The 21501-nt window shown below is 41.7% G+C and overlaps 1 protein-coding gene across 4 annotated transcripts in view; it reads right to left on the reverse strand.

Annotated features, from left to right (window-relative positions):
• Window positions 1–17: 17 nt before the first annotated feature.
• Window positions 18–21501, reverse strand: part of LOC118219442 (myoferlin-like) — a 32512-nt gene continuing 11028 nt past the window's right edge. Inside the window, exons 12-55 of one of the 4 annotated variants that reach the window (XM_035402593.1) lie at window positions 21283–21409; window positions 20660–20763; window positions 20432–20500; window positions 20236–20279; window positions 19635–19717; window positions 19106–19150; window positions 17740–17864; window positions 17322–17435; window positions 17055–17232; window positions 16569–16693; window positions 16319–16428; window positions 15860–16052; window positions 15380–15535; window positions 14744–14875; window positions 14486–14649; window positions 13776–13890; window positions 13116–13218; window positions 12725–12864; window positions 12437–12607; window positions 12161–12245; window positions 11762–11839; window positions 11445–11626; window positions 10599–10757; window positions 10365–10466; window positions 9897–10058; window positions 9519–9684; window positions 8944–9017; window positions 7067–7123; window positions 5606–5617; window positions 5289–5387; window positions 5032–5160; window positions 4648–4803; window positions 4455–4546; window positions 4188–4358; window positions 3709–3857; window positions 3344–3483; window positions 3169–3257; window positions 2974–3069; window positions 2655–2796; window positions 2321–2420; window positions 1969–2162; window positions 1608–1717; window positions 1026–1173; window positions 18–618 (exon numbers count right to left, since the gene is read on the reverse strand). In XM_035402593.1, coding sequence (XP_035258484.1) covers window positions 583–618; window positions 1026–1173; window positions 1608–1717; window positions 1969–2162; window positions 2321–2420; window positions 2655–2796; window positions 2974–3069; window positions 3169–3257; window positions 3344–3483; window positions 3709–3857; window positions 4188–4358; window positions 4455–4546; window positions 4648–4803; window positions 5032–5160; window positions 5289–5387; window positions 5606–5617; window positions 7067–7123; window positions 8944–9017; window positions 9519–9684; window positions 9897–10058; window positions 10365–10466; window positions 10599–10757; window positions 11445–11626; window positions 11762–11839; window positions 12161–12245; window positions 12437–12607; window positions 12725–12864; window positions 13116–13218; window positions 13776–13890; window positions 14486–14649; window positions 14744–14875; window positions 15380–15535; window positions 15860–16052; window positions 16319–16428; window positions 16569–16693; window positions 17055–17232; window positions 17322–17435; window positions 17740–17864; window positions 19106–19150; window positions 19635–19717; window positions 20236–20279; window positions 20432–20500; window positions 20660–20763; window positions 21283–21409 — 5226 coding nt within the window. In that variant the 3' untranslated portion in view covers window positions 18–582. Of the gene's footprint in view, window positions 619–1025; window positions 1174–1607; window positions 1718–1968; window positions 2163–2320; window positions 2421–2654; window positions 2797–2973; window positions 3070–3168; window positions 3258–3343; window positions 3484–3708; window positions 3858–4187; window positions 4359–4454; window positions 4547–4647; window positions 4804–5031; window positions 5161–5288; window positions 5388–5605; window positions 5618–6925; window positions 6956–7066; window positions 7124–8943; window positions 9018–9518; window positions 9685–9896; window positions 10059–10364; window positions 10467–10598; window positions 10758–11444; window positions 11627–11761; window positions 11840–12160; window positions 12246–12436; window positions 12608–12724; window positions 12865–13115; window positions 13219–13775; window positions 13891–14485; window positions 14650–14743; window positions 14876–15379; window positions 15536–15859; window positions 16053–16318; window positions 16429–16568; window positions 16694–17054; window positions 17233–17321; window positions 17436–17739; window positions 17865–19105; window positions 19151–19634; window positions 19718–20235; window positions 20280–20431; window positions 20501–20659; window positions 20764–21282; window positions 21410–21501 lie in introns of all 4 variants that reach the window. The other 3 variants (XM_035402594.1, XM_035402596.1, XM_035402595.1) reach the window with 3 other exon arrangements.

A 21501-nucleotide genomic window follows, 5' to 3' on the forward strand; every position in this document is an offset into this window, starting at 1 on the left:
GAACAGTAGTTGCAGAGCACTTTATCCATCAATGAAATTTTATTGTGGTTATCAGTTCATTAGCCATTCGTTTTAATCAATCTTATATTTTACAATTTGCGTTAAGACATTAATGATCATAAGTGTTACTTTAATATACTTTTCTCAGATTTTAAAACTCACAAGAATGCATACTTTTTAAAAACACCCTTAAAGACAAAATCATAGTTCATAAAACATGGCTGATGTGTTACTGTGCCTTTACAAATTACATACTGTTGTGATATTGGTTTCAATACAGAAGTTTCCAGATGATTTTTCATGAACAGCGTTCAACATGAAACTAGTAACAATAAGAATAGTGCAATTAGAATGTTCCATCGGTTTCGATACATGTTTACCAAAATCAATATAGCAAAATGAGAGCAAGAAATACATTGAACTGTGTACATGTAAGGCACGTTTCATCAACAAAAAGGACCAGTTTTCCAGGAACAAATGTACACAGTTCACTATGTGGTCGAGACTAAAACATTTGTCATTGTGACCGATGACTCTTGATTGTCACCATTGTGCTCGAGTTGAAGCCTCTTCCATTTGTCCTTATTTAGGATTGACAATTTTCATGGCAACATAGTTCTGAAAAAGACAAGTAGCCCAGAAGTCAGCCTCAAGTGTAACCCTGATCAGTGTTGATACAATGTGTGCGGAGCCTTAAAAATGTTAAATCAATACATTTCCTCAAAATCATCCTAACGTTGAGCCTGTTACCTGCTTTAGTTTATATTCAGCGTAGCCTATGAGCTCCGTTTTATATACAGTGATTTTAAATGACACTACTCATCCTTATATATTGAGATAAGGCATTTTAAATGCAGGCAGCATTAGTATCCACGTCTCCATCTCAAAGTTCCAGTCTTCTGAGATGTAATCCTTTTCAAAATGATCAATGGTCAAAGCGATAACCTAATAGGCAATTCTGAGCTTTAAACATCTCCCAGCATGCACAGCCCCAGCCAAACGTCGCAGCGAGATGTTACCCTTACCGGTAAGGAATACAGGAGGATGGCAATGAAGAGTCCCACCAGTATGAGAATGATGAGTCCAATGAAGAGCCATTTGAATCTGCGCCACACAATGAATTTCATGGTTTTGCAGGGATTCGTAAACCAAAAGAAAGATGTTTCCGGACGTCTGTAAGGGGAGGAAATGCCAACGTCAGAAAACCAGTCATTCATTCCAACGTCACCTTACTGTGGAAAAAATGCCTTACGTTTACAGGCCTAAGCACACCTGGCTACTGTTTCTACATAATACCTACAATAGTCGATACACAACTAGTATAGCTAGTTGAAGTGAGGTATTATGATTCCTGTTGGACTGATAATACTGTATGTTAAGATGCGTGTGAATTTTATGGATCTGTTTCCTTTGAAGTTACTGGTGGAAAAGCACTTCTTTATTTGGGTAATTTTATTCTAAACTTACATTTACATAAAGTGTATAAATCACACCCAGAATAAGACCGTCTGTTAAATAATCAAATTGCAAATAATTGAAGGGGATTAACAGTGTGACCCGTGACCTCTAGCATGTGTAAAAATGGTGAGTGAGCAGTGCTTCCTTACTTAGGAGGATCCAGCTTTGGGTTCATGTTGGGTTCATCCCTTCCTTTTCCAGCAGGCTTCTCCTCAGAATCTTTCTCAGTCACAATTTCCAGAGTCATCTCAACCTTTCCCTGGAGGAAGCAGATGCACAACCCTCACACACGTTACAACACACATCCATACATTCCAGCACAAGTGAGACCCCAACATCTTCACATTCCAAGTGTCCTTTAATCCTGTCACCATTCACAAAGTTTATTCACAGCATAGCATATGTAAATGCCAAATTGGGACAGATTCAAAGTTATATCTAGGCAATGTAAGGGTTAATACTTTGAGCTCTCATTGCTCAATACTGTCTTGTATCAGCCAGTTTACTCACGCCCAACTCTTTGTTTCCGTCTTTCTCAATCATGCATGGCCACCAGCCTCTGACAGACTTCTGAGCAAACAGTGATTTCGTGAGGTCGTTTTTGGGAGGGGCAGCTCCGCCCAGATCTGGGAGCATTTTCAAGCTGCACCTTTCTGACGTCTTGGCTGGGGGGATCAAGTTCTGCAAATCCAGTTCAATGCTGCCTGTTGCAGAAAAAACAGTATAGGATATCACAATCACTGATGTGTACACAATTTAGAATCAGTTAGACACAACCAACTGACTGATTATGTTGCAAGTTGTAGCATACAATATCAAAGTGTTTCATTTTACTTCCTGAAAGACATAAAATACCTCTCACCTAAGTAGTCATCCAGTGAGAATTTGTCGTTATCCCAAATCTGAACAATCAGCCTCGGGGGTATCCTGAATTCGGTTTTGTCAAGACTCCAAAAATGTTCCTGTGGTAAAAGAATTACCTTATTACTGTCATAACTATATGCTGCTGCCTGAAAAGGAACAGCATAAAATAAACATTGGGAGTGGTCATGATTACACGGAATTAGCTACGTAAACCGTTTTGTTCATGAGCCAGGAATAGAACCACCTGAAGGACTTTTGTTGTTCTCTTCACACTTTAAATGTTTGTTTAACCAAAATGACTGTTTGTTTAACCAGTCATTAAACTGACTCACTTTTTTGGACACGAGGCACAGCTGTTCAGCAGGCAAGTAGTCAAAGCCAAAAACTAATCTCCAGTTGAAATTTCCGTCTCCATCCAGGGACCTGTAGTGGACGTCAGTCTTTTGCTTGTCCTCTTCCATTCCCGGCATCCACCTAGTGGTCCACACAACAGCAACATCCAAACTTGATTGAGTCTTGTTTAGCTGTGGCACGACTGAAACAGTGTCTTTGTATATAACATTACCATTGTAAATTTGATTTATGACAAATGCATGACTGACAGGATAAATGTAAAATCTTGCTAAAATAATCCCCTCCGAACAGCATTACCCTTTGACGTAGATGTCACTCATGTGCTCCCCGGTGATGCTGGTTTCGTCCAAAATGACATCGGTTGTGTTCCAGATGATGGCACGCAAGAAATGCCTGTTGAGCGTAAGAAAAGAAAGAAACGTAAGGATAAAGCGTGCTGATAGACGAAAGCGAGTTACCGATTTGTAAATTAACTCGAGGCCAGCTCCTCACTTTTTCGCTTTGCGGGGCGCGATGTCGAAGGGGGGCCCGGGGATGCCGAGGCTTTTTGGGAATATGTCCACCCACATTTGAACCCTTCCCTAAACATGGAGGGAATGAAAATGAGAACAGATTTATTCCAGCGACTGAAAAAGGACCGTGTGAGCGACACAGGAGCGGCACAGACCTGAGACAGCGTCGGCTGGAAGCTGCTGTACAGCGTTCTGGTCTCCACGTGCTCGGGCACCAGGCCCTGCGTTCTGAGCACGTGCAGAGCGATGCGCTCGTTGGGCGGGCCCAAGTGCTGGTGGATCTCCTTGTTGGCTTCTGTGTTTGAATAAAGCACACCGAGACGGACATTATCAGCTGAAACAATCAGCAACAGGTCCCGGTAAACATGAAGACCCCTGAATGAATGCATCAATAAATCCAAACGTGACTGATATCCCACAATTTCATGGCTTGCAGCAGCTCTCTTTTATAATCTGCAGAAGAAAATCTCCCGTGTGCCTTTAGCCAATGCACCTATTATATTTTAGGAACCAAGTGTACCAAATTCAGAAAGGCTGTACTCTTGGCCTTGGAAAGTTAACGTGTTGCCATTGTCTCCCGTGAAGGGCGGTGGGACTCCTCTCAGCCTAGCCAGATTCTGCAAGATCTGAGAGGGTTTGTGCTGGTCTCGCCATTGGTTTATCCCAGAGCTGTTGGCAGGGACAACAAGAAAGATTCAAGTACATCAATACAGCCAATTTCAAAAACATACTGAAAGTGTTGTGTGAAGCTTCATCTGGGTACTTATACTTCCAGTACTAATGAGGAGGTTAGGCATCAATTATTCAGTTAGCAGATGCTACACAGCTAGTGTTTCTCATGTTTTGCATTTCATTCAGTCTAATAGAACTATATCCTCAGGCACAGTGCTCCCAAATGACATTTAACCTGGCAACCGATCTCAAGCCTAGCACCCCTGTCACTATGCCACATAGTTGTCTTGTTAGATGCAGTTCACAACAAATAATACAATTACGTACATGCAGTATGTCTGGGGTAGCCCACAATATGAACCAAAGCGAGACAGAAACCGATTTTCCAGATCAATCACGGTCTCCCCGACTTTCTCATCACGACTCAACAAATCGTAGTCATAGATGGAGATTTTCAGATCTTTGTCTTGAGGAAGGAAGCAGGAAAGTTCAAACATTCTATAACAAGAAAACACAACAGGAGAGCATTTTTAGCTGTACATTTTTTGAAAACAGACTTCACTGAAAACTGCTTTCCAGACGATTTTGAATTACCTTCCAAACACTGGGTCTAGGGTGTTTGGCTGGTAGTGATCTCGGTCTTCAACTGTTTTCTTGCCCATAGAGATCTTAATATACGGATCACACTGAGGAAATAAAAGCATCATGGTTTGTGTACTGTACTCACACACTGCAAAGACAACAGTGTTTGAGACCCACAGTGAGCTGTAATGTGATGTGGACCCACCATGCCGTTGTTGTCCTTGGGCTGCAGCTGAAGGGCACGGATGATGTAGATCCTGACCAAACACTCCTGAGGTCCACTGTCAGGCAGCTCTCGAAACTGACGAGGGGGAGCAGGAACGCCAGGGTCATCTGACAGAGGGTACACCCTGAAGGACCCCTGAAAATAACCAGAGCACGGTGAACATGCGCATGCTTTTTCTTATCCAGAGCATCTGCTGAAGGCCTCAGTGTAATGAAAGATGTGAAGGTCAAAAATGTCTCAGTTACACAGTGAGAAAGAGGGCATGTATTTGATGCATAATAAAACAACTCCACTCAAAATAAGACTCAAGCTCATGAGAAGTCATTAATGTAATCAGAATAAATCTAAGAGCGTTGGCCTCACCTTGAATTCTCCCACCACACTCGGGTCGTCGTCCTTGTCGCCCGACTTGCCCCTCTGCAGTTTGAAGGTCTCACAGAAGTCGGTGAGCCCCCGAAACTCGGGAACATCCTCGAGGTTGCAGTCATAAATCTGAAAGCAGAGACAACACGCTAATGTAACTTTTTCTCAATTTTGCGACACTTGAAATAACTCCAAACATGAAGATGCCTATTAATTATACAATGACAAATTATTCATTTGAACCATTGTTATCTCACCTTTAAGGTATCATATCCTTTCTGCAGGTACGGCATGCACTTTTCATGGTCTCCAGTGGAGGCATAGAACTTACTCCACCAATCCACTGTTTCTTTTTCCTATGTAATCAATGAGACTGAGCTGACTGAAGGAACAATACAATTGCATGAAACGCAGTACGACATAAATATAACGACTTAAAGCCGTAAATATTAACGCCACATTATTTTCTGAAAGTTGTGTGTAAATATACTTTTGGATCATTTCAAAATTATTTCATACAATCTTTTAAATATCATTAATGTATAAAACATACAGAATCAATTCAGGTGCTCACCTTTTCTGCTTGCTGTTTGGAAAAAAGGATGAGACCCCATGTCATGAAAGACAGAAAATCAGAAAAGTAAGTTTCAAAGGTATGCTAATATGTGAACTCATTATTTAATGACTTCTGACATCTAGAATTACCTAGATTTAAATCAGTCTTACTGTTACAGGGAAAACAATCTAAATATTTGAAAGCAGTAACCCTGTTATTGCATACCTTCTTTCAATATAATCATTGATGTGTACATTTTTTTGGAAACTTCTCATTTTCATAAAAAAAATAGCAGCGTTTTTATCAAAATGTCGATTGAATTTCACGGCACACAATGTCTTCCATTGCTGACAATATTGAAGCCATAGACATGAACACTATGGTCTTATTCCACAGTGTTAAACATTGGTCTTCTTTCTATGTAGAGGAGGTATGCAATTGTTTGAGATCTTTTCTCAAACTGGAAATGAAATGGATTTCTGTTGTACTACAGCTGTGACATTAAATTTCAAATCTAACAATCCTCAACTCAAGTCCGAGACTTTGATTTTATAAAATGCACAGTCAATTTTCAACAGTATGAATTAAGGCATGCAGTGTAATTTTCTCTTCATAATCCAGCTTTTATTGTTCAATCATTGTAATTTTCCTTTAATGCACCAATTATTTTTCTTTGTGCACCCAAATCCGTATACCTGGGCCTTGTGCAGGTGATTTTGGAGAAAGTGACAGAGTAAATGTATACATCAGAAGTGTATGAAGTCCAAGTCAACTTGAGCGTTCAAGAATTGAAGAATTTAATTTTGGTATATCAAAGAGTTTCAAATGTAGTACATAATTTCTACCTAGCCTGTAATATGAACCATATGCACACAAATATATGTATTTTGGTTTTTAAATAAGTGGGAATGGCATTTTAAGACAGATTCCGTCATATCTAGTCTTTTATTTATTTGTATTTATGTGCCGTTTATTTAACCAGGATAGTCACATTGAGATTGACATCTCTTTTGCAAGTAAGCCCTGGAGCCAACAAGACTAGTGGGGAGTACAGCAGGGGAGGGCAAAATTTAAGCATTTATTATTTTAACAGCAAAATAACTGTCCATTTCACAAAATGCAAGGGAAATTTTGAAGAATAAGAGAAACCGATCATAGCTGAAGGGAATAGCCTATTTAGTGTAAACTATGAATTTGTGTATACATTGTCATTTTACCGGATCAAATATACATAAACTGAAGTCAATTTGAAACCAAGATATTGTTGCCAATGGTATTATTTTGAGGGCCTGAATTTAAGAAATAACTACATCAAGTGCATTTGGACATCATACTCACACCTTCAGCTTCTTTCATTCCAAAATCCCTCTGAAGAAGACAGTGACGAGAAGAGGAGAGATTAAAGCATTGTGACAAAGAAACCTCAGAACCAAAAAAGTGACAGACCCAACACAGCTTTCAGCTCAGGACCTTACATACAAGATGGACAGAAGTGGAGGTCATTTTGCTGACAGCTGCTGACATACTGTGCGTAAACTGCAATTCAGAATGTTAAAGGACACTCTTAATACTGGAGAGTCATCCTTTAAACAGGACCTCCAATGGAAAAAAAAAACATTGGAAAAAGTGCTGAGAATGGTTAATAAAGACTATCGGTCATTTGGTTCCCATTTTTAAACTGCTTGCTCTTTTTTTGTTATCTGCATTTAAAAAGGCAGACGCCGTTGTTTATAAACACAATGGACCAATGTCCTTTGGGATTTCGGACTCCCTGACAAAGTTCCACTTTCCGGGGAGGTGTTAACAGACACCAATTTGGCATTTGTTTGAATGCAAATAAATTTATGTAAATCAGCAACCATAAAAACTATACTCCTGGCTACCAAGAACAGACAATTCCCCTTCTAAAAGAGTGACTTTAAAGCCAGAAAGCCAGCAATCCCATAGATCATTGCTATGCTATGTTTACAATGGTCAACCTTTTTAAATTAAAAAAAGCTATTTTTAAACAGGAGCCAAATGAGAATTAATTTCATTTTCTCTGCATTTGGACTTTTTTGTCAATGAAGGTTCCCTTTAAAATTCAATAGACCCCTCTAAGAAATAAGGTGTTAATTAGCCCCAGTGAAATTCCCCCTTATACTGCCCAGCCATACCGTCCTCCTGCATTATAATATGAGCCATGGGACACTCACATTGGGACAGGTCACACAGAATCCTGTAAATGTTTATAATGGGGATTCTGAGATGTGATACTGCAGGAGGTGGCAGTTCCTTTTTTTCAGGGAGGGCCAGTTCGTATGCAGGTTTATGCTTCTCGCAATTAGCCTTGCTCAAATAGCTATTTATGTCTATGTAGCAATTGTACATTAGACCACAGTAAAAGATTTCATATAGGTACACAAAAATGGGCATCAGCTCTAATTTTTGAGCTCATCAATAATTGTTAAATCATATATCTGGGCTAATTAAAATAATACACATATTATTGGGCTAATTAAATAATTAGCAGAGGTTGGTAGAAATTGGCAGCTCCAGAAACAGATACGATCCTCCTCGCCCCCATCCCTGTGACATAGAATAATGAATCTCACCGCATTCTCATAGGTGCAGCTATGAGGAGGGAGCACTGTATCTGTTTCTAGTACACAAACTTGCATTTAAAAATAAACCGGTTATTGAAGCAACAATAACGAAAGTGAGGCTGGTTAGTATTAGTAGTACAGTACGGAAAGAAAGGAGCAAACACTGGTTTGTGGCCAATCCTGTCTGTAGTCGAACTCTTTAAATTTTCTTACTTGTGTTTTATGTCACTTGTACAACAGGTAATTCATTCTATCACAGATAACACAAAGTTGACAGGATTATAACAAAAGCATGAACAGGCAGGACAATGAAAAGCATGGTTGCGCTCACCGTTCTGCACATTTCAATGTTATATGCAACCGCACATAATACGTTATACTAAAATCATTTATTCTATACATTATATTATTACTTATATCTTATTATTACATTATTATATATATATATATATATATATATTGTTAGGCATACCATTAACATTTTAAATACAATATATTTAAAATGTTAACGTGGAAGTTATGCATGTGTGTACACAACAAAGTTACCATTCTGATGGATATACATATATAAGCAATCTGTACTGAGTAACTGACTAACAACACTTGATTCCCCAGAGCAGCCAGTCACATGGTCACTCTGTCACTTGAGTCAATTCATTTTTGCTTTCGCATAAAGCCTGAACTGCCCCATATCTGAGAAAGCCAAATGAAACTAATTTAATCTGACTAAATTAAACTCGTTGAGCGTGCTCCTCTGAGTAACAAAGGTACCTGAGCTGCCAAGAGAGGCCGTCTGTCCTCCATTTCAACGACGCAGTCCTTGTCCTTGGCTGCCATGAGAGCCACTGGCACAGAAAGCAAAGAGCATTCATGCAGTCTGTATGCATTTACCTCTATCAAACATCCAGCAGCCACATATCTACCGGAACATTCTTAAGCACATCATCCATCCATTATCTATACCTGTGTATCCTGGTCAGGGTCTGGGGGGGTGGGGGGGGGTGGTTTGTGCTGGAGCCTATCCCAGCATGCACTGGGCGAGAGGCAGCAGTACACTGTTTATGTATATAAGTATGAACTATTACACTAAAATCCAGATAAGTGGCAAACTGCAGAAGTTAAAGCAGTTAAAGGCAGTATAGTTGTAATGAATGCCATTTTACACATTGGCAAACTCATTCTCAATATCTGAAGCATTTGTATGGTTGTTCAATTTGCAAGCATTAAGAAATATTTTCAAGCACTGTAGTAGTTGTAGTTCCAGTGCATTGGCGGTTATATTTACTTTCCACCAGAAGGCGGCAGCATACATTGTGAATAGGAATGCCTGAGAAATCAGCGCGTACCTTTAGATGTCATGGCTACTTCAGCCTTGGTGGTGTAGGGATCACAGCGAAAATCTTCCAGGGAGGAGATGGTGCACTGTCCTACGACGGGCTTTCTCCCGAAAGGCCTGTGGTCAATCACCTTCAACACAATAGGAGGCGTGTACATCTCCTCTTTGGGAAGAAGCTGCAGAATCGAAGTTGAACAGAATCAGTCATATAGCTTATAACATACCCAACATCCACAGTTTGAATTCTAGCTTAAATCTGAAACGACAACAGAGAAATATTATTAATTGTAAATACTTTATAACTTTTTATTAACGTATGAGCACAAACTGATGGCATCTTCCAGGAGAGCTAATTACTTGGCTGTGTAATGAGCAAGAGGGGTCTTACCACTTTAAGGAAGAGAACAGATCCAGGGAAGTTGGGGCTCTTCTTTACGTTCTTGATGACCGCCGACTCAATCATCTCCCCTCCGCACTCTACGATGAGACTGGGGGAGGACACTGCGGCCAGCTGGTACGTTTTCATGTTGCGTAAACCCCAGGCCAGAATCTGAAACCCCCCCCCGCCACACACAGACACAAAGATTAGTGTCCACCACACAGCTTGGTGTCCACAGTACTTTCCTCCATTTTAAATAAATACATTCAACACCACTGCTTTGGTGATGGAAATAGTGGCTTCCTGAACCGCACAGTGGGCAGAGTTATAAAACCATCATGCATACAGACCCATACAATCCAATCAAAATGGCTATTTAAGTCAGGAAATCTTTCAGAAGGCAGTATTAGTCTAGGGCTTTACATAGCCTTAGTCTCCTATCCTATTGTGGCCAGGGTTGAGGGATGCCAGGTCTACCTCGATGGCTGTGAGCTGCACCACAGGTCGAATCCCCTGGGGGACCATGTACAGGTTCTCAGCCCGTTTGGGAGGCACGATGGGGAGGTCAGCCTCATTTCCCTGGAGTCAGAGGGAAAGAACACCAGCAGGTCATCAAACAGCATCGCTGGCGAGTCCTGTAAAACTACAACTACCAGCCAACCTCCACACATCAGGTGACCCCCAAGGAAGGAGTGACACGCGCCACGGTACCTTGACTTTCAGAAGGAGCTCAGCAGCCACGAGCACCTCCCCAGCACGCTCCCCCCTCTGCATGACAGGGAACCACAGCAGTTTGGGGGACACTTCCATGCTGGGGTTCAGATTCACCAGGGGGGGGCACATGCTCCGGCCTAGCAGCTCGTCTTTACCCTGGGGCACAAAGAATTCTCTCATTTCCGGCGCTAACTACTGTCACAAGGCATGCAGTGGCTTTTTTTTTCTTACTAACATTAAAGGGGAATTACACTTTAGAACACGTATGGGCTTATTTTATTTCTAATTTTCTTCTAATGAATATGTCGACCTTCATTTTTCGATCAGTTATTTCGTTTTGTTAATATTTTACGATGTTTCGTTGCTTACTTTTACAAATTCAGGAAGTAGACCTAGGCAGCATATCATTGCGCAACTTCAACGCTATGCTTTTCTTTGAAGAAGAAGAAAAAAACCGGAAACCATACTACTATGTGGACATGCGCTAAAAAAAATAGGTCCTTGTTTCTAACGTTAGACATTTAAAACAAAATAACTAATCGAAAAATGAAGGTCGACACATTCATTAGAAGGACAATATAAACAAAATAAGCCCATATGTGTTTGAAAGTGCAATTCCCCTTTAACACTAACACTAACACTACTTACATCACTCAGTCCATCACAACAATCTGGTTATTCTCTTCATTATTTTTATACATTTACACAGAACGTTCTTCCGCAATGCTGTCACTCACTTACAGTGGACAAAAGTGTGTAATTCGTATACTTGATGCAGACTGTATTCAAAATCCTAAATAATTCTGGAGACTGTGGAAATTCCCAGTGCAAAACCACACCCACCACTTGGTCACTGTCGTAGAGCTCGAGGACCACGTTGGGTGGGTCCTGGGCAATGGTCTGAGGGTCCCCATATATTTCCACGTCATCGAAGATAAGGGTCTGGTCCCATGCTGGGTTCAAGGTAGCCTTTATGGTCTCTGTCGTTTTGCTCACATGTGCGAAGGACACATGGGCATATGGATCTAAAATAAGGGGGGGGGGGGATATTTATTAGTTATACAGCCATATGAAGTATACTACACAGCACGTTTCATACTGAATTTCAACATCTCTCAGTGGAATATCAGAGTATAAATGATTGGTTTTGAATTGCTTACCTGAAAAGCTGTCTTTGTCCTTTGCGATGAGGTTTCTAGCTTGGTAAACATAAACCCTGAGATGGTACACGTGTGTCCCTGCCAAGAAAATACAGTTACTTATCACAAATTAAGGAAAACTAATGCTACACTGAGAATTATAGGAACCCTAATGTCAATGTGTCGATATTAAAACTCAATTTTGTTTTGTAGAAATCAAAGGGGATTGATGGAATACCAGTTGTTCATATTTTATAGAAAACAATTCTGTTAAAATTCTACATTTTTAGGAGGACAGTATAAATTTCTCCTCCACTGAATATCAGACTACAGAAAAGTAATGGCAGAGCCATGATAGAACAATAGTACCAAGAACTACTACTATTTTAATTCAACTGAAATGTTTTGAAAATGACTCACTGTCAAAGCAGCAAGAAACGGTCGGCGTGTTGGCACCGAACAGTTTTGTAGCATCCTCTTTCTCTGATTCATCGTGATCAACCCCCTTTAAATCAAGCAGACAGGCAAACCTCAGACGGACTCTAACTTTAACGTGTACAAACATTTATAAGGCACAGCTTCAACTCATCAAAAAAGAAATACTGGAAATAAATAGGTATGTTCCCTGAATCCTGATTGAAGGTATAATCAAACTAATGTTTCAAGCTGCTTCAGTTGTTCACAGGGTCTGCTCACCAGCCCCCCCTCCAGTTTGAAGATGGCAGAAGCTCCCAGCATTTCGGCGGGAGCCATCTTCCTTCGCCAGCGTCTGCGGCGGAAGGAGTCCGAAGAACGTTCTTTCCTGTGGAACTTCCAGCCAATCAGAGACGAGTACTCCCAGCCCTCCATCTCATCCTGATCCCTCTTCTGTTGATCAGTGGGCCCCACAGGAGAACAGGGGAAAGTTACCGCAAGCGCGTGCCAGCACAGCTCGGTCACCGAGACCAATCACGTTTCAGTTTCATAACGACCATTTCCCTTCACCTCAACTGGCGAACTGACGCCTGGAATCCTCTTACGTAGCCTGATCATCCTCTTCCTCCTGTGAACGTGGTACATCTTTTCTGTCGACACCCAGGACTTGGGTTTATCATCAGGGGGAATGGTAACACCATACTCCCAGCCTAGACCCAAACACACGCAAGCTCATCACACACTCAGTTCAGCTCATTTTTAACCCTTGTTAAATTGTAGAAAGAAAAAAAAAACTGTCATTAACAGTAAAACAAACTGACAGCAAACCATTGAAGGTAACAAATGTTAGTGTCATAACTGAAACAAATAAGACCAGTATGTCATTTTTTGGGTCATAAACCCACATGTGACCACCTTTACTCTGAGATGGTAAGCAAAACAACCAGGAGTTGCACATCACCTTGTTCATCCACGGCTCGGTGGACATCGAAACTCCAGGCGTCCTCCCACTGCCAGCCTGTAGGACACTTGAGTTCGTTGGGGCCTGGCATCTTCTCCCCGTTCTGCAAGACACCACCAACCAGCCACATCAAAAGCCTTCCAAAACTGGAGCAAATCCATTCATACCCACATGCTCCAATGGGTGCCTCTCCCTGTATTCCTCATGTTCCGGCATCATATTTCTGTTCTGTGAGGTGTAGGACCAAACCCGAGACCAAGCTCAAGCGTATTTTATTATTATATTGTATCCAAATGAAAGGAATATTAAATATTTGTCTCCTTTCCAGTTCATCTCATTTCAACATAATCTGATGAAATATAGATAGATACAGTATGATACAGTGACTGTGAGCTTAAGTGAGGGAATTTCATGCATGAAATGGGGACTTCCATTATGGCAGTTGTCACAGTGGATTTGCTGATCGATCAGACAGTGTTTAAAGTGGGCCCATATTTCTAACCAAGAGTGTCAAAGTGGGAAAGGTTCTCTGACTGACAGTAGTAAACGGAAGTGCTTTCCACGCAGACATTAATAAAGTGGGCATATTCATTCACGCAGGAGCAAAAGTGAGAGGTCTGTCCGCCATGACACCGTTAAAAGCGGATCCGCGGTCCTCACCACGTTGGTGTAAGGTTCGGTGGCAGCCTTCCAGTCCCCCCCGGGGAAGCGCGTCTCGTTCTCGAAGACCTCGTCCGTGAACTCCGTGTGCCCCGCGTCGGCCTCCGTCAGCAATCTGACGAACATACACACAAACACACCCCGTCCGACAGATGCACACGCCACGCAGCTCACCAGCCACGTATGGCTCGAATCAGAGGGAAAACCCCCAGACTGGAAACACCGCGGACATTCACGCACACCAGACTGTGGAAATATAAACAGCGGGTGCGCTGCCAGCTGGCAGGATAAAGGGCCACTCTAAACGTCTCCTGTTTCCTCTGATTGTGTTCTGGGTGCGGATGGCAAGGTGGTTCCTGAACTGAACACGTCTATACCGCAGCGTTTGTTTAAAGTTTTACAGTTTCTAGGTGCTAGAGACAGTGTTTGGCACCATAACACCGTATTAAGCATTTCCATATCATACACCGTTGTCCAAGGGAATACACACATAAGTAAATTTTACTTTTCAATAATTTGTGCAGATGGATATTTACACATTCACCCTCACTCAGAAATGTGCAACAGCAAAGCCCCTAGTGAAAGATTCAGACCTTCATCTTTCTCGTTGTCCAGTTTCTCAAACACGAGAGATCTAGTGTAATATAGTCGCCTGACCCGATCAAAAGGCAGCCAAAAATAGGTTTTCACATTTGAGTGCTTTAACTCACGTCTTCTCTGGATCCACGAACCATTCGCTGTCCCACTGCCAGCCACTAGGGGGCAGGAAGTACTCTTGCTTCAGCTTCAACTTGCCAGTTACGTCAGAGAACTTGTAGCGACCCACCAGACCAGTGGTTCCCCACTTCCCGAACATCTCGACCTGGTTTTCATACTGTTTGGGGGAGCGAGGAGGGGTGAGGGATAAACCTGCCATCAGTGCATTTTATTACATACAAGACACTGCTTGTGTAGCAGAATTGAATTACCAGTTCTGCAAAGACACTGAAGGTTCCCTCTGAAAAGCTGTTGAACTTCTTCTCATGAGTAGACAGGCCCATCCACATGTTGACCCGGACCTGAACTGGAACCTTCAATCCTTTGTCTTTGTCCATGGGGTACTGGGAGAAATGTCAACAAAACTATAAATTATCCATTCAGATTATCCCTATACAGTAAAATGTCTGGTGTCAATTCAGCTCTAAGAGAGTACATATTGAGTCCACTAGGGATCACTTGTACATGGAAAGAGTTGATTTAACACTGAAACACTGAACATGTAACTGTGCACAATCATTCATCTCAGGTCTACAATACATTAGCCATAGTACACCAATTACTGATTTAACACATTACTAGTATTATATTAGAATTATAAATATTATTTGAAAATATGTAATGCCATTATTACAGTTACAACAGATAGCTGACTTTACTGTGCTCCTAGTCACCTGTAGTGGTGTATTATGCAATTGGTTGTTTGGCATTTGCTTGTTTTATTTCTCAGTACTTTCAAGTGCATCAAATAAAACTACTGAATTACAATTACCCTAGAGCTGCTGCTAACTAGCAGGAAGAGAACAGCTGTGTCTTTTGATCGCGCTGCCCACCTGGGCATCCCATACCTGCAGAAAGACGGTCTGAGTCCTGCCGCAGTACTGCCCACATGCCTTCTCGCTGTAGGTGGAGTACAGCACTTTATTGGCTGGGACTCGAGCGCAGGCCACCCTCTTCTCCCCGCGCAGCATCCAGATGATGACGTCAGGCATGCTGTTCTGGGGCTGAGGAGACAGACGCGGTTCAGCCGCGCTGTGGGGTCGTGGGGCTTCGTGCTCGTCTTATTGCCATTATCATTTATGAGTAGTTCAAGCAGTTTGGGTGTGTGCATGCGTGTGTGTGTGTGGGGGGGGGGGGGGGTGTGTGGGTGTGTGTGTGTGTTTGCGTGTGTTTGTGTGTGTGTATGTGTGTGCGTGTGTGTGCGTGTATGCGTGTGTGTGTGAGTGTATCTGTATGTATGTGTGTGTGTGCATGTATGCATGTGTATGTATGTGTGTGTGTGCATGTGTGTGCGTGTGTGCGTGTTTGTGTGTGTGCATGTGTATAACCTCCTCGGCCAGCTCCTTCAGCCTGTCCAGCCAGCCTTCGATCTCCCCCAGCGTCTCCTTCACATTGGTGGCCTCCTCCTTCATCCGCAGCGCCCCGACTCGGATCAAGTCCAGGCCGCTGTCCCGGAGCTTCTTCTTCTGAATGTCCAGGGCCGTCAGATTAGGCTTCCCCTCCAGATCCGGCATTTGACAGCTGCCACACACAAAAATAAGCACATTGATTACACGGTTTCTACTCTGAGATCAACTGAACCCTCCTGTAGAAAAAGACTAATGCATGTGTACCTCAGGGAAAGAGTTTAGTTGCATGGACAGTAGCTAGCACACGCTCACTCATCTTCCCTTCAGTGAAGGCTCATTTATAAATGCTCTGTATCATAAAACTGATACATCCAGTTAAAAAGCATGCCAAGAAACCCACATGCTATCACTTGTGGTAGCTTAATATCTATGCTCTACCTGCTGAGGTCCTCAATTACTTGGTTCACTAGCTTCAGCCAGATCTCTGCCAGCCGAGCTTCTGTGGCCTTCGCAAGAATAGCAGTCTTCAAAGAGGTGATATTAGATTGCTGAAACAGAAAGAACTTGACTTATCAGGAGTTCAATACTCATTCATATTTACAAAACCCTTTTTTACAGTTCACATGCCCATTGATTGTACAAAAAATGCAAAGGCAAACATTCAGCACAGCCAATCAAACGGCCTCACCAGCCGCTCGGCGATGTACAGAAGGATGTTCACTGAGTCCAGACGGTGGCTTATGTCCTCCCAAAATGATGTGAGAACGACAACGGGTTTTGTGTTCGCCCATGGCAAGTAGTAGTAGTGGTTACCTATGTAAAGTCAAGGTGAAAATCTTAATGTGCTGAAATACAGTTTTATTAAAATGCATCTAAAACAATAATAATTAAACAAGTACATTCACAAGACATAGTATTGTTACATTTCTTAAAAAATTATCTGTTATGGTATATGAATCTGGAAATTAGTACAGTAAGAACTATAAGAGGTGTGTGTCTGATATGTCTAACTGAATACTTTCACTAGATTTGGGGTCCATTTTGTAATACTTCTTCCAGGAATGATAATTTTAAGTAAAACCTCCCAGCTACACTATGAATGCAACTTCAAAAATTTAAAATAAAATAAATAAATAAAATCAGTTTGCAAGCTGATACCCCCCTGGTCTCTCACCATCAAACACAGCACAGCTGTACTGGGTTGTTGATGCCAGGGGCTTGCAGGTTGCATCCAGCTTGTTGCCATAGTTTCCGATGCTGACTTCAAACTGGATGGGTTCCCCTGGTTCCTGCAGCATGTAGGCACCGTGGAACACCACACACAAACAGTACTTCCTCCTCCGCTGGTATTTCTAACAAAAAGAGAAACACGAAGACCGGTTTCACTCACTGAGGAAACACCACGTCTGGAAAACAGCCATTGGAAATCACGTTCTGTTACCTGTGCCACCAAAATGTCATCGTTCGGGATGTCATCCACAGGCTTGTCGGCCTTCCCGTCAAGTGCAGTGGTAAGCTCAATGAGAACTCTACCTCTGTAGGCCACGCCTTCACCCTGACAAACAGCAAGTTGCATTTTAACGTGGTAACTGCATCTATTTTACTATCCACAGCAGGGATAACATCTAGCTTTCATCCATCTCTTCTTGACATGTTTCCACAGTTAATTTATATGAATAAGACTAAGCCAGTTCTGGAAAATAAGAAACTAGTTCTTGGTCCTTGCAAAATGAAAATTAAAAAATGAAGTACAGTAATGTGGTGGTGTTAATTTTCGATTTTGTTAAGACAGAACATGATATGATTGAAAACTGGCGTAAACATCCAGAAATTTTCCATTTCCATTTTGAGGAACGTACCTTCCCAAAGTTCAGTTCCTCATAAGGGTCAGGAAGACCGGTGAATTCTCTGGGACTTCCATAAAAGTTAACAAAGCACGGCCCAAAGGCAGGCAGGAACCCAACTTCTGACTCCCCAGTTGTCCCTAAGAATCAAATCATGGCTAGTCAGCAAAACTACAATTGGTGCAACAAAGATGATTCACATTCAGTCTTGTAATTCCAAAGCTTCTCTCTTCAGACAGAATGAGGAAAACCATCGACTTAACTTAGGCGATGAATTCTACCCTAGGGAATCCCAAATACAACATTGACAGCCTAATGTTGCAAGTGTCCAAGTGACAAAACACATCTAAATAATATCAGAACTAAATTCCCAAAGTACATAAGGGGGGGACAATACTGATGTTAATTTACGAAAGTAGATTCTCTCATCACAGTGTGGGATATTTCGCATCAAAGTTTGCCTTGTTTCATGCTCAGCATCTGTTAGAGAGGTTAGTGTGTTAGGCATCATTTTGCAGCATACCAATAACTGAAGAACTGAGCAGCAGTCCTGGACCTAGTGTGACAAAACCTTACATAACAGAACAGTATAAAGGAATGCAAATGAATACTGCATTGTTTGCACTGGTTTCATTTGCATTACTTGGTAATGCTATGCTTCGACATAAGACTTACATAACACTGTCATCCACACGACCTAACAGTTGTCACAAGATGGCATAACAGATGACGCCAGGTTATGACAAATGACATGAAACTGTCATACTTTTGGTAAGTGTTATGACGGATGCTATGTCAGCCTTATGTCAAAAGATTTTAACTTAACCAGGTACACAGGTTAAGTTAAAAACCAATTGTAACAAGTTCACATGCTGTACAATACAAGCGCAGTTTCTATGCATAGTATTAAGCAGAGAACATATTAGAAGTTAGATTGAGAAAGATTTCCTCTCCAAGACCAATGCACTTGCTGTAACCCTATGGCTAAGGCTTTGCGAGCAGTGTTTTTCATTTTGGACTCACAAAACCATCATTGCTGTGCTTGACACAAAGCTTTCTGAAACTCTAAGAATTAATTCAAAAGCAAAGCACACTTAGACATAAGGGTTACACAAATGAGCTGAAAGAGCCATAAGCAGAATATCTAAAGCAGCATTCTACATGTTTCTCCAGGGCTGAAATCACTTCATACAGGCATAAGCCTGTAAACCAGGCAGCCTGAATTCAAATGTTTCTTTTGACTTTCAGATGGGTTAGTCATCAAGATGCTAGTCATTTGATTGCTATATTATTGGTTATTGCCAAATTAATTGATCCCTAGAGCTGGTCATAAGCACTGTTTATTTCAGCTCTGGACAAAGTGCAAAACAAGGAAACCAACCAAAACGTCCATATTCTGAAGAAGACCCATATCCCGAATGTGTGTCTATGCCAAAACAAAGAAACAACATGTGTAAGGCCAGAATTTCATCCAACTTTTCAAATCAATATCAATAATTAGATTAGCTTCATTCATTAGCCTCATTAGCTTCAAAATAATCTGGCATTATACATGAAAAAAATGCTTCATAGCAAGAATGCAATGTAGTTCATTTCATTAAAAAAAAATCACACCAAGTGACAATTTTCCAGATTTACTTTCCAAAGACAGACAAAACTAATGAATCGATACATTCGCAATTTGAAACGTGACGTTGAACATTCAATGCAATTACGTTTACTGGCAGTTAAATCTTCAGTTGTTGTGAGAAAGTCACTAGATTAACTTAACTACATTCTTAGCAGCCCAAAGCAATATGCTGTAAGTAACAATACCCTATGTTATATAAAAATGATATTATACATTTCAACACCATGAGCAAAGGAGAAAGGATAAAACTTTGTGGCACTTGCCGCTCAAAAGGCCTCACCTTCGACCTCGCCACCAGATGCCGCTATTTTAGTCAGATTTAAATATGTTGTTCCTATTGCGTCGTTCCTCGTCAGGCGGTCCCTAAACGACAGTTCAACAATAAATTAAGACTCGCTCTGAAACCGACACTGTTACACACTTGCAACACATCATGCCAACAATTATCATAAACTTCCGCAGTTTGTTTTTTAATTCCCTTAAAGCTGGACCTGAGATCACTTCTGCCAAAAAGGATCCTGTTCTGGGAGAGGGTGTGTCCACCTCAATGACTCACACTGTCACAGATGATCCCAGCCAAGATGTACTGACCACAATCTGACAACACTCCATTTCAAAATCCTCATAAGTCCGCTTAAGAAAGGAGCCCGGGGTAAGTTAACCCACAAAATGTCTATGGTGAGAAATCAACAGTAGTAACAGAGCTCAATGGTAGTAAACTGGGGGCAGTAAATTCATACATCTTGAGCAAGGGAAGTTACACACTGCCAGAAAAACACTTCAGAAGTCATGAGTTGAACATTTAAAGCACCTTTATTTACAGTACACAAGAATACCTCCAATTTCATCAATTGTGACAAAATGAAATCTCATTGACTTACCAGTCAAAGATTGTTAGTTTGACGCGCTCACACATAGATGGAAACTGTAGGGAGGAAGAGTTATACCTTGTATGATATTCATTTCACATTCCAATTAAAAATAATCCATACATACTGCACACACCTAGGGTTGCATTCACACAATTTGTATCTGGGGTTTTGTCACAAAGATGCGATAAAATCCAAGAGTGTTTACCTTGACCTGCAGTTTGAGCATCTGGTTCCACTCCGGATTGGCATTCTTCTCAAGTATTTTAGTGCAAAGCTACAAAACAAGAAGGTCAGCCTGACACCCAGTGTTCCAACAACAACATGAAAAAATTCTACTGCATGCCCATGTTTCCACAGGAGCATACACATCGGTGGAACCAGATATGGGACAACATTTCGGACCTGTCTGTTATTTCTAAATGATTCGTTGTACCTTTTTGCCAGCAAACTGGACTTCTAAAAAGGGGTCCACCAGGTTCTTCTTGTCTCCATCCCCCCCAAATATTGCCTTGACAGATTGTGCAAAAGCATCATCCACTAAAACACAAAAAGGGTTACATTTGAATGTTAAGGACGAAACATTAATATTGCCCAACGTTTTTAATATTACAACTTAATATTAAGTATATGTGATATTAAGTACATATGATAGTGATGAAGTTAGTACTTAAATCAGTAGCAGGACTAGTTGCTAGCTAGCCAGAGCCACTTTCTGAAAAGGACACAGTAATCTTATCTCTAGTATCTTGTGCCTACTGAGCTGGTGGCCCAGAAGCAGAAGGCACAGTAGAGTGTGGCAGACCTGGGTCAAATGCGTATTTGTTTTGGATTCAAATACTTTTCTGTGCTCGATTGATCTTGCCTGGTGTAATTTAGCCGGCCAATATGACCAGAAGGCAGGGTTAGCACTTTTTGAGAGTATTTCATTGGTTCCAGTAGACCAGGCAAGATCAGTAAAGTGTAGAAAAGTATTTGAATCCAAAACAAATACGTATTTGACCCAGGTCTGGAGTGTGGCATTGGGGGGGGGGGGGGGGGGGGGGGGCTAAGACGCACTCTGGGGGATGTCCTCAGCCCGGAACACTTTCAGCGTCAGCGTGATCCAGCGCAGCGTAACCCCGGCCGGAAGCAGCAGGTTGCTCTCCATATCGTCCCGGTCCTCGTTCACTTCCCTGCTCTCCACCTGTCCATCGAGGGCCACACAGACACCGCGGGTATTAGAGCACGCTCGCAATGACACACTAAAGCCCACTAGTGCAGACTGAATCCAGGCCC

Source organism: Anguilla anguilla, chromosome 2 (genome assembly GCF_013347855.1).
Source record: "Anguilla anguilla isolate fAngAng1 chromosome 2, fAngAng1.pri, whole genome shotgun sequence".
NCBI lineage: Eukaryota > Metazoa > Chordata > Actinopteri > Anguilliformes > Anguillidae > Anguilla > Anguilla anguilla.